The 12546-nt window shown below is 48.0% G+C and overlaps 1 protein-coding gene across 1 annotated transcript in view; it reads right to left on the bottom strand.

Annotated features, from left to right (window-relative positions):
• The window catches only part of Cfap77 (cilia and flagella associated protein 77), a 120969-nt gene extending 113645 nt beyond the window's left edge, over window positions 1-7324 (bottom strand). The window contains exon 1 of the mRNA XM_005085431.4: window positions 6908-7324. Coding sequence (XP_005085488.1) covers window positions 6908-7102 — 195 coding nt within the window. The 5' untranslated portion in view covers window positions 7103-7324. The remainder of the gene's footprint in view (window positions 1-6907) is intronic.
• Window positions 7325-12546: the final 5222 nt, after the last annotated feature.

The raw sequence follows: 12546 nt of genomic DNA, 5'->3' as shown, positions 1-12546 counted from the left end.
AACTGCTGAGCCATCCCTCCAGCCCTTAACATTTACCCAGCATCAACAGCCGAGAACACAAGGGTTGCCTTAAGGAACAAAGTATTTGAGATGAGGAACATAGAAAGCGAAATCAAATGCTTTTAAAGTACCCTCTGGGGGATCCCATGGTTAGCCAAGGCCTGGTGATCCCATGGAATCATCATTACTCTCCCATGACCAGGTACTAACTCTGGCCTCCTCACTGATGGAAGAAACTGAGTCACGAAGATAACCCTCCCACCCTGGCAGGCAGAACAAACAAATGGCTGGGATCTGTTGGTTCCAGAACCACTCTGCTGGCCTTCCTCTCCATAAGAGAGCTGCAGTTTCATACCTGCCCAAAAAGTTTGGATTGTGTCCTAATTTGCATTGCTGAACCAACATGAAAGAGGAACCAGGGGACATTTGTGTTTAAAGCTGAGTTGTAGCCAGCAGTCAGCAGTTGCTTGGAAGGTTACTTTCTGTGGTATTTGTTTGTTTGAGGCAAACAATGGGAGGCACAGCACAGTTGCTGTGTTTGTTAAAACCTGGGGGGGCACACACCTTTAATCCCAGCACTCGGGAGGCAGAGGCAGGCGGATCTCTATGAGTTCGAGGCCAGCCTGGTCTACAAAAGCGAGTTCCAGGACAGCCTCCAAAAAACAATACAGAGAAACCCTGTCTGGAAAAACCAAAAGAAAAAAACGTGAGGGAGGCTGCACATTTTTGGTGCTATGCTCCCCTTAGTTTTGCCCACCACCCTGAAGGTCACCAGGCAGGAGGGAAGAGTCCTGCAGGCCCATTGCTGGGTTTAACACAGCCAGGTCTCAAGACTAGGACAAAGTTCTGTGGCACTTTCCTGCAACAATGTAAAGTCTCAGATTGGGAAAGGCCCAGTCTTCCCTAGCTGAGACATATTTACAAGTCTCCCAATCAGGAATGCAAAGCTAACAGTCCAGAACTAGACCTCAAAGTACAGCTACAGTATGGAGAGCCCATGTGAGGGTTTCATGCTGAATGCATTTAATGATATTTGTTTTCTTCTTAAGCTTTTAAAATAAGGATGTGGGCCTGGAGAGATGGCACAGAGGTTAAGAGCACTGGCTGGTCTTCTGCAGGTCCTGAGTTCAGTTCCCAGCAACCACATGGTGTCTCACAACCATCTGTAATGAGATCTGGTGCCCTCTGCTGGCAAAAGGTAGTATATAAGGATACTTTGAGTGACTGATTAGTGTCTATTTTGTGTTACCGGGTAGGGGTGGAGTGTAGGGATTCACACACGCTAGGCACAACTAGATTTAAAAATAGGATCAATGTTTTTATGAGATCTCCATAGCTTCTAGAACCCCTAGAATGGGTTGAAAAATCACTGCAATAGAAAACAGGGTTTGAAGCCAGAGAGATGGATCAGCTGGTTAAACTTACTGTGTGGTTAAGAACATTGGCTGCTCTTCCAGAGGACCTGGGTTCAATTCCCAGGACCCACATGGAAGTTTACAACTGTCTGTAATTCCTGTTCCAGGGAATCCAACAACCATCACACAGACACACATGCGGGCAAAATATCAATACATATTTTTAAAAAACTTACTGTGCAACCACGATAGAACTGAGTTCTATCTCTGAAACCCACATGGGAAAGACAGAACTGGCTGTGAAAGGCGCCCTCTGATCACCACACAAAGAAATTAAAGATGAAAGAGCCTGACTTACATAGCAATCAACACTGTGTCTAGAATGCTCTGAAAGGTATGGGAATGACTGCCAACTCGTCCACCAAGGTCTCAGAGTTCTTCCTGAAGGAACAGCCTTCCCTTCAAGCTCCAGCAGTGTTCTGAGGATCACATGACCAGAGGTCGGCTGGATTCAGTAAGAAGAATCCCAGTTCTGAGGTCTTGTGTGCTAAAAGACAAAGCAGGAAGGTGGCCCTGAAGCTAGGCGGGGCAGCTGTCCTGGGGACTGCAGTGAGACGCCAACCGAGGGGCAACTCTTCTCTCTGGAATGGCCACAGACCAGGGCAGTGGGATTTGCTCATCGTTTTATCTGCTGCCCCCGAAGGATGAGCCATCTCTCTGGCTTCAAACCCTGATTTAAACGGAGAAAGGGGACAGGCATTTTTTTTTAAAAAAGCTGGACAAGGTGGCTCTTGATTGTAATCCCAGCTCTTGGGAGGTGGAGATGGGTGGGATCCCTGGGGCTCCCTGGCCAGCCGGCTTAGCCTACATGATGAGTTCCAGGCTAATGAGATCCTGTCTCAAAAACCAAGGTGGATGGCTTCTGAAAAACAGCACTTCGAAGTTGACCTCTGTCCTCTACACACATACACACGCAAACACGCACATGGGTGTGCACACACACACACGCAAACACGCACACGGGTGTGCACAAACACGCATACACAAGAAGAATGAGGAAGAGGGAGAAAAAGGAGAGGGAGGAGGAGACAGGGGGAGGAGGGAAAAGAGGGAGAGAAGGGGCAGGGAAGAGGAGAGGAGGGGGAAGGGATGAGGAGGGTGAGGAGGGGAGGGGAAGAAGGAACTGAGAGAACGAGGATAGATGGACCCACAGCAGTGCGTCAGGCCCAGACTGAGTCACAGGATGGCTTTTAATTCCTCACCACCATTTCATTTCCTCCTATTACACTGTAATTGAATGTAAAGGACCGCGCGATCACAGCCGTGTTCTCTTCCGCAGACAAACCACACGCAATATTTCCCCACCATGTAATGAAAACATTGGTATCTTTGTGCAACCGGGCTTTGGACAGCCTGCCTTCCTAATGCCCATCTCTGTCTCTGTGTTTATGTTCGCCAGCATTAATATTTATTAGAGACGTTAGGCTATTAGTGGGCCTGGTGTGCTTGCCTGGCTTTGTAGAGCATCCAATTTGAACATACTTGCTCTGGATAAACACTTCCTTGTGCTGGTAATGATAGCAACTCAGTGCAGCTCGGAGTCTTATGAACTAGAACTTGAGTTGGTGTGAAGAGCCCTAATGCTTGAAAGCTAAGGAAGAGGGGATCGCTTTGCACAGAGGCTGGCTTTTCAGGCTCCCCATCCCTGACACGGACCTTTCCCCCAAACTGAGTGCCCTGGGCTTGTAAGTTCGCTGGAAAACTCAGTGGAGGTGACCTGTAACATTGCCAACTTACCTTGGGGTGTGTGTGTGTGTGTGTGTGTGTGTGTGTCCATGTTTGTATCTGTATGTGCCTATATGCCTGTACATGTGATTCTGTGGGTGCTTGTGTATCTGTTTGGGTACATCTCATTTCTCCAGGTAAACCCTACATGTTTTGTTTTGGTTTCATTTTTTGAGACAGTGTTTCTCTGTGTAGCTTTGGAGCCTGTCCTGGAACTTGCTCTGTAGACCAGGCTGGCCTCGAACTCACAGAGATTTGTCTGCCTCTGCCTCCCGAGTGCTGGGATTAAAGGCGTGTGCCACCAACGCCCAGCTGGGTCAGATTCATTTATGAGCACTTCCAACTGCCTGTTCTACAGGATGTGACACACCTAGGTTGCGCTTGATTAATTAGTCATGGCTCGGGCCAAAATAGCATGAGGTTGTCATTCAGAAGACTGGATCTTCCTCCCACTTCCGATACCAGGCCACAGTAGTACCCCAGGGTGAGCATCTTCCCCTGGCCTCCCTAAGCTCCCTAAAGGAGATACATTTGATGCCAGCAAACTTCCTTCTAACCTCCAACACTTTAGTCTATTACTTTATTTTACAAATGTATGCTTTTCTTATTTGTGACATAAACCCCCACAGGAAAAAAAAACAAAGTCAGTAATAAATTATGAAAAAAATCAGGCGCCCTGATCATTTCTACTTTCTGAGGGTGCTGGATTCAATCAATCCCAGCCCTGTACAGCAACCTGCCTCTCCGGGGCGACGGAAGACTCAAAGCTGTCAGTGGAGCAAACCGCACAGTCTCTCCCCGTAATTGTATTGACAGGATATCAGCCAAGTTGCCGTGGTGGGAGGGTACACCCTGACAGGTTTTGTGAGGGAGGCTGGAAGGCTACTGTGGCAGGATTCTATGTTGAGTCTCTGGATTCTAGGGAAATGAGAATCAAGCAGGGTGAAGCTAGACTCTTTCTCAATTTAATTTTATGTTTCCCACAGAGTCACACAGAAAGGAAAGCTGGCTGGCTTCACATCACTTGACAATAGAGAAGCCCTTGCCGATGGAAACTATTTACATTATTCTTGTGGTTGCATAAAACACCATCTTGACTCAATTAACTGCCATTAAGCAAGCAATTTACTTGGGTTTCAGCGAGGTGACCAGCTGGTGAGTGTGTACAGATAAAAACACCTGCTTGCAAATCTGAGGTTTTCCCTTTTCCGCTGGTTGCTTTGGCATCTTGAAGACATTTTTGAATAACTGGTGCAGATATGTTTTGGTAAATTCCATGGATGGGAAATACCAGGGTTGTATTTATTCAGCAGCATTTGAAGTGGGAAAAAAAAGAGAAGAAAAGAAAAGAAACAAACAAAAAATATGCTGAACCTATCCATGAGGGGAAATGATGTGAGTGACAGCCTCCCCATGTGGTGAAATAAATATTTCCAGGGTGCTGTATTCCTCCGATAGAGACACACTTCAGACTCAAGAAGAGACAAAGCTAAAATACAACTCAGTTCCCATTATCCCCAAAGACATCAGAGTCAAGCGCACTCATACAATGAGGAAGCATTCACCCCAACACTGGGGCCAGCAAAATTATCGAATCCCCTAAAGGAACCTATAAGTCAAGCCCAGTAGAAAGGATAGAACTGTTTTTGTTTTTAATGTTCTGGAACCCTAACTGCTTCTAATATTTCCATTTTCTTTACAGCCCAAACTCCCAATGTTTCAGAATTCCAAATTTACATAGAGAAAAGTGGGCTGGGACTCAGTGGTGTGGCTTTTAAGCCAGTTCTGGCAGAGCCTCAAGTCAAAAGCCTTGCAGACATTTCCCCATGCCCTGGTTTATAGGGAGCTTTTGCAACGCGGAGCAGCCCAGCTTCCTCTACACATTCTCTCTCTGTCAACTTTTATGCAGGCTGGATTTTGAAGGAAGATCTTACGGGAAGGGGTAAATATTGAATGTGGACATCATCATCTTAAATGCTACCAGTGATTCAAAAATCCAAGGACGGAATTGGGAGCAAAGACTGCCCCCTGCTGCTACTTGTATGAAAGCATCCCAGGCTTTGTCACCAAAAACCGCCAGGACATGGCCTCTGCAGGTGGTGCTCACCAGAGACCAGGACAGCCTGAAAACAGAACCCCATTGTGAATCAATCATCACCAATACTTTTTTTTAATGATCATTCCTAAACTCCAGCTCCAGAAACAAGGATGGAATGCATCCTGAAGGCTGTTAAGCTGGTGCCACCTACAGGCCAAATGCTGCCCTTGACACAGCCAGGAGGAGAAAGCAAAGGGGAAGCGAGGGGTGTTTCACATATAGTATTTACACGCACTGTAGTTTACACACTTATGTACAAATGATAAATACATGGTATGCTGTATATATAACACATGTTTGCTATACATGTATGCAGATATACATATACATGTATCACTTAGAATGAACGTTACAAAAGAATTCACTGTGGAAGTGACTCTGTAATGCCCTTCACCTCATATTTAAATGGGAAAGAGCTGCACACTAGTGACAGCTGATTAAAGCAATGACGGGACATCAGAGCAGCCACTGACAGGTGGCACTTGATTCTGTCCTTAGCCCACGACAGTGAGTCCCAACTGTCTGTCCCACGTGTCTGCTGAATCCAAGAAGTAAGCAAAGTATCTGTTCCACTGTGGGGGCATCTCAGGGGGCGGTGCTAAGGATGCTGCTGCACCCTAACCCGTATCTAACTCTGTCCTCCTGGGAACATTAATTAAGCTCAGAGAGGTCCAGGAGGGTCAGTGTCTCCCCAGGAGTCAAAGAAGGCAGCCAGTTCTAGCACAATCAAGAGAACCCAGGTTTCCTTCATAAAAGGAAAGGCAGGAGGGAGTTGGAGGGAGAGAGGGAACTAAAAGAAGGGAGAAAGGAAGAAGAAAGAGAAAAGAAGGGAGGGAAGAAAAGGAAAGGAAGACGGACAGGAAGGAAGGAAGGAAGGAAGGAAGGAAGGAAGGAAGGAAGGAAGGAAGGAAGGAAGGAAGGAAGGTCAAACACCACCACTCTGAGTTTTAATCAGCGCCTGGAGTCAGAGAAATCGCGATTGCTGGCTGAATCCATGGTTACCATCAGCGCGCCCATGCCCATCACCTTCCACATCCGAACCTGGGAAATTGAGAGCATTCTTAGAAACACACTGCCCTCTAGGGGCGAAAGGTAAATTTGCTCCATGACGACCTTGACAACTACTAAACTTCAACTTGACTTTTCCTGTCTCCCGCATTTAAACTCCACTTCCAAGTGGAGTTTTCAGCCTGGCGGGAAAACAGACTAAAAGTAAAGAGCCGGCACTGAAAGGGAAGGCGATCTAGCTGCAAACACTGCTCGCATGCGAGTGCCGGCCAGACCTCATCATAGAGTGTTTGTACCTCTCCCCCAACACACACTTAGGGTTTGCACGAAAGCCCAGGAATACCTGCTACACAGTAAACCAGAGATGCTAGGTAAAGTGGGTCTTTGGGGGGTGGCGAGGGCATGAAAGGGTGCCTGAGACCTGTCTGTCAGCCTCTGAGTTCTTCAAGCCCCTCAGGGGTTGCCCTATCCATAGTCTTTCCCAGTCTCTTCCGCTAATGTGTGCCACTTAAGGACACTGAGGCTCAGGCCTGTCCCGCCTAGAGCTGATTTCCGACCCTGCGCCTGGACCCCGGACCCTGAGGCCGGAGGTTCTCAGCAGCTGGAACCCATTGGCAGCGTCGGCGCCTGGGGAGGGGGACGAGCGCGCCCGAGCGCTCACCTTGACGATGAGCGGGTTCTGAAACATGGAGTCACGCACGACCCCCAGCCTCTGGTTCTCCATGCCCGGGCGGATGTCGGCCACCGTCAGCGGCCGTCGGGGCGGCGGGCAGATCTGGCTGACCGTGCGGCGCACAGGCTGCTTCTTCTTCTTCCATCGCGTGAAGTCTTGCCGGGACTTCCCGGAACCAGGCATCCTGGGGACCGCTGAGATCAGACCCTGGGTGCAAGCCCACAGAGTTCTGCCCTGTCAGGGGACCCTCGCCCCACTCGCGCCGCTCCGGGCTGCACCACGCGCACCCGGGGGTGTACCCCGCGGCCAAGGCTTGCTCGGGAGCGGAACGCGCCCACCTGAGGAGCCCCCGCCCGAGCGCGTAAACCCCGCCAATTGTTCAGAGTGATGTAGGCACTTTGTGGCGGACTGAAAGAGGGGAGATTATTTAGACAACCCCTTGAGAAGAAATGGAATAGCCCGTCTCCTTGGCCACGGGACGCCAACGGCTCAGGAGCTTCCGGTTTCCTTTCTTGAAATTCTTTTTTTTGGGGGGGGGGGGTTGTTCGCCTCGAGACGGAGTTTCTCCGTGAGGCTTTGGAGCCTGTCCTGGAACTTGCTCTGTAGACCAGGCTGGCCTCGAACTCACAGAGATCTGCCTGCCTCTGTTTCCTGAGCGCTGGGATTAAAGGTATGTGCCACAACCGTCCAGCCTTTCTTGAAATTCTTGGCAACCAATGAGACCTTTTAGAATTTTCTCAAGTCGACAAAGGAAACCCCAAGAATCAAATCTAAGTTGTGTTAAAGGCGAAAAGGTTCCAGAGGGCCATTTATCCTTAGCCTCTGCCCTCTCTCTACCCATCCTAATCTACTCAATTCCCTCCCAAGCTTTCTCCAAGCTTTCTCTCTCTCTCTCTCTCTCTCTCTCTCTCTCTCTCTCTCTCTCTCTCTCTCTCTCTCTCTCTCTCTCTCTCTCTCTGTCTGTCTCTCTCTCTCTGTCTCTCTCTCTCTCTCTCTCTCTCTGTCTCTCCCCCCCCCCCCCCGGATATTGCACCAACATGATCATGTTGAAATAGAAATAAGCATCCTAGCCAGGTGTTGGTGGCGCACGCCTTTAATCCCAGCACTCAGGAGGGAGGCAGAGGCAGGCGGATCTCTGTGAGTCTGAAGTCAGCCTGGTCTACAGAGTGAGTTCCAGGACAGGCTCCAAAGCCACAGAGAAACCCTGTCTCAGAAAAAACGAGGAGGAGGAAGATGAGGAGGAGGAGGAGGAGGGAGAGAGAGATGGATTAGACACTGGTTGCTCTTCCAGAAGTCCTGAGTTCAATTCCCAGCAACCATGTACAATGGGATCTGATGCCCTCTTCTGGTGTGCAGGTGTACAGGAAGACAGAGCACTCATACATGAGTAAATCTTGAAGAAAAGAAAGAACTTCTAAAAATGGGATCAGAGAGATGGCTGAAGATGCCAAGCCTAACAGCCAGTTTGATTCTCAGGACCCATATGGTGGAAGGCCACACCTCCTTATCCCCTGACTTCCACACAAATACTGTGGCACACATGTATACACACACCCCAAATATTAAGTAAATTTCAAACATAAGACCATCTGGAAATGTCATCTGAGAGTATCCCCCCCCCCAGAGTATTCTTAAAGATCTACCAACCCTACATCATTTGTTTAAAAAAGTCAAACCTACTAGAAAGTTAAAAATTGAAAAAGAAAACAAAAAGCTGGAGTACTGGCTCAGCAGTTAAGAAGTCTTACTCTTCTTGCTGAGGGCCTGGGTTCAATTCCAAGTATCCACTTAGTGACTCAAAACAGTAATTCCAGTTACAAGGGATCTGACACCATCTTCTGGCCCCCTCAGACACCAAATACACAAATGGCATGCAAACACGTATGAAGGAAAAATCTCATACCCGTATTTTTTTAATTGTAGACAATGAGTTCAATGGAAACCTGAGGACCTCACTGGATTTGCAAGCCTTTTTAGCTGTCACATTGCCACTCCTTTGAGTAGGCTCACATACACACGCATAAACACATGGCTGAATTGCTTGAAGATATCAAACAATATTATATCCTGTATTTGTAGAGAGAAGCCTTTTCCTCGTCAGCCGCTTTGGGTTTTCCCCACCAGTTGCCTGGGCTCTGCCACGTTGTAGTCCCCAAATGAACACACAGGACGCTGTATTAATTATGAAGCTGTTGGCTGTTTGCTTGCTTCTTACTGGCTATCTTTGACTTAAGTATTTAACCCATTTAAGAATTTCTCTTACCGGATGGACATCTTACTTCTCTGGTGGGCTACATGATGACTCTCTGTGTTTCTCCTACCCAGAGTCCTCCTGGATTCCTAGTCCCAACTATCTTGCATCCCTATTGGCCAACAGTGCTTTATTGACATATACACAGGACTTCCCCATCGTGTATTAGTGCCTGTTCTGTTGATGGGATAAAACACCACGACAAGGAGCAACTTAGAGAAGCAAGAGTTTGTTTTGTGCTTATGGTTCTAAAGGGATAAAGGGTCCACTGTGGCAGGCATGGTTGCTGGAAGAAGTTGCTGAGACCTCACATCCAGAATCCCAATCATGCAGGAGAGAGGGGGAGGGAAAGAGAGAGGGGATGAGAGAGATGGAGATGGAGAGAGAGAGAGAGAGAGAGAGAGAGAGAGAGAGAGAGAGAGAAGCAGGCAGGCACTGGGAATGGCAGGAGGCTTTGAAACCCCAGAGACCTACTTCCTCCACTAAGGCCACACCTTCTAGACCTCCCCAAACAGTGCCACCAACTGGAAACAAAGTATTTAAATAGATGTGACAATTATCATTCAAACCACTGCAGACCCTAAAGATGTAATCCTGTATCAATGACATTTTCTTTGGGGGGCATTTTTAAAAACTTACTTTGCAATTTCACACATACATACATATAATACACTTTGATCATATTGCCCTCATGTCCCTCTTTCAATTTGCTGAACCCCTCTTCTCACCAACAAAACCTTCTTCTGCTTTCATGTCTAATTCTGTGCCCCACTGAATTTAATTAGTGTTGCTTGCCTGAGCAAAGGTGGGATTTAATTAAAAGCCATTGCCTGTGACTGTACAATAAGGCATAGACACCCCCCCAGCAGCCATTAGCTGTCAAGGGCACTTTTATACATGACCATCTCCTTACCATGTCTACTGATAATGAAAGGCTGTGATGGCTGTTCTTGGTTTTCAGCTTGACTATATCTAGAATGAACTACAATCCAGAAGTGCAGGGCACACCTGTAATCCAGATCCTGAGGCTGGGAGGCACACCTTTACCCTGGGCCACACCTTCTGCTGGAAGCATGTGTAAGACAATGGAAGAAGGGAGTTTGTTCTTAGCCTGCTTGCCCTTGTCAGCACATCCACTCTTCACTGGCACTGGTGTAAGCGTTTCGTCGGGATGGGTCAGGACAGGATGGAACAGGAGTGGGTCAGGTATTCTGGCACTCGGGAGTCACCGAATACCCAGTGTTACACAGCTCAGGTGGAAAGGTATCCTGGAGCTCGGGAGCCAAGGATACTGAGTGTTACACAGCTCAGGTAGAAAGGTATCCTGGAGCTCGGGAGCCAAGGACCACCACAGGTTGCAGTAAGCTTAGCAGCTTACAGCCTTGCCTCAGAGAAAGGCTTCTCCTTTGTGTCAGCTCCACTCCGGCAGGACAGGGTCTTCCAGCTGGGGATGTTCGCCTAGTGTAGCAGTTTTGCTCCGCAGGAGGTTTCTCGGGCGAAGTTGCTACAGTTCAGCTCTGCTCCTGGAGAGCCGAGCGGAGAGCAGGGAGCCGGGCGGGAGCAGAGTGTAACAACTCCGCTCTGCCAAGGAAGGTTTCCCGGGCAAGTGTTACAGCGCTGCTCGCTCTGCTCTGCTCTGCTCTGCTCTGCTCTGCTCTGCTCTGCTCTGCTCTGCCCAGGGTCGCCTTTGCTCTGTCGCAGCCGCAAAAGAAGATCTTCACCCGAAGCTCATCCAAAGGGGTTTATTGGAAGACAGCTGGACCAGCCAAGCTGAACATACACAGGGTTTATATAGGGGTTCCTGGGGTTGGGGAAGTTTTTCCAGGGTAGGGATTGGTCCGATTTCAGTGCTGAGCTCAGATTGGCTAGAGCTCTGCTCCGGGATTGGTTACTTTTTTACACAGGATTAGGGTCAGATTTGGCTCTGGTTTCAGGGCCAAAGTGTGTTTCTTTCTCTGGTCCTTTTTAGCCTTTTGCCTCCAATTTTAGGGCCAGGGTACATTTCTTTCACTGACTCAGATTCCAGGGACAAAGTGTGTTCCTTTGGCACTGGTTTTAGGGTCAGGGTACATTTCTTTGGTTGTGGTTGCAGGGCCAAAGTGTGTTTCTTTGGCTCTGCTCAGGGTGTGTTTCTTTGACTGGTCCCTTTTCCCTACAACTGGAGCCTACTCCTTTGGGATCCCAGCATCTATAGAAGACCAGCTGATACTGTCAGCTATGTGGGACTGAGCAACTACTAAATTCTTGGACTTTCCATTCACAACTAGCCATTGTTGGACTGCAGCCTGTAAGTCATTCCAATAAGTTCATATGCATGTATATACAGAGAGATTCATTCCATAAGTTCTGCAATTCTAGAGAACCCTGACTAATACATATATCACTGGATAGCCCTGGCTGACCTGGAACTCACGATGTAGGCCAGGCTGGTCTGGAACTCAGAGAGACCTGTTGCCTCTGGTGCCTGGTTGTTGGAATTAAAGGCATTCGTAATGATGCTTAGCATGTCCACAGATACTTATAAAAGCTTTTTAAGAATGTGTGTGTAGGGCTGGAGAGATGGCTCAGCGGTTAAGAATGTGTGTGTATGAGTGTTTTGCCTGCATATGTATTTGTGCACCCTATGCATGCGTGATGCTTGCAGAGGTCAGAAGAGGATGTTGGAGGCCCTGGATATCAGTGGTTGTGAGCTACCATATGGGTGCTAGGCCCTCTGCAAGGGCATCAAGTATTCTTTTTTAAAAATATTTTTATTTATTTATTGTTTATACAGTCTTCTGCCTGCATGTCAGCGGAGGGCACCAGATCTCATTCAAGGTGGTTGTGAGCCACCATGTGGTTGCCAGGAATTGAACTCAGGACCTCTGGAAGAGCAGTCACTGCTCTTAACCGCTGAGCCATCTCTCCAGCCCTGGCATCAAGTATTCTTAACCAATGAGTCATCTCTTCAGCTCCATGTCCATGGATCTTAATGTGGTGCATTAATGGTGTCTAATAAATGTATCCCATATGCAAAGTTAGTAATTCTTTTTTTTTTAATACTATATTTTATGTGCGTGGGCATTTTGCCTACATGAATATCTGTGCGCCACATACATGCAGTACACACAGTGGCCAGAAGAGGGCACCAGATGCCCTGGAACTGGAGTTTTGGACAGTTTTGAGCAGTCTTTGGGTACTGAGAATCAAAACTGGGTTCTCTGGAAGAGCAGCCAATGCTCTTAACCTCTGAGCCACCTCTCCAGCTTCCTGGATGGTTTGGAACCACTAACCTGAAGTCTAAGCTCACTGCCAGTATCAGTCTTTTGTAAGTTCATCGGTCCACCCTCAGCATCTTCATTACATGTGAAAATATCCACTTCCACGAGGCCCTGAG

The sequence above is a fragment of the Mesocricetus auratus genome, unplaced genomic scaffold (genome assembly GCF_017639785.1).
Source record: "Mesocricetus auratus isolate SY011 unplaced genomic scaffold, BCM_Maur_2.0 Super-Scaffold_100004, whole genome shotgun sequence".
In the NCBI taxonomy this organism is placed as follows: Eukaryota; Metazoa; Chordata; class Mammalia; order Rodentia; family Cricetidae; genus Mesocricetus; species Mesocricetus auratus.
The sequence above is the reverse complement of the archived record's forward strand: the minus strand, read 5'-3'. Positions and strand labels throughout refer to the sequence as shown.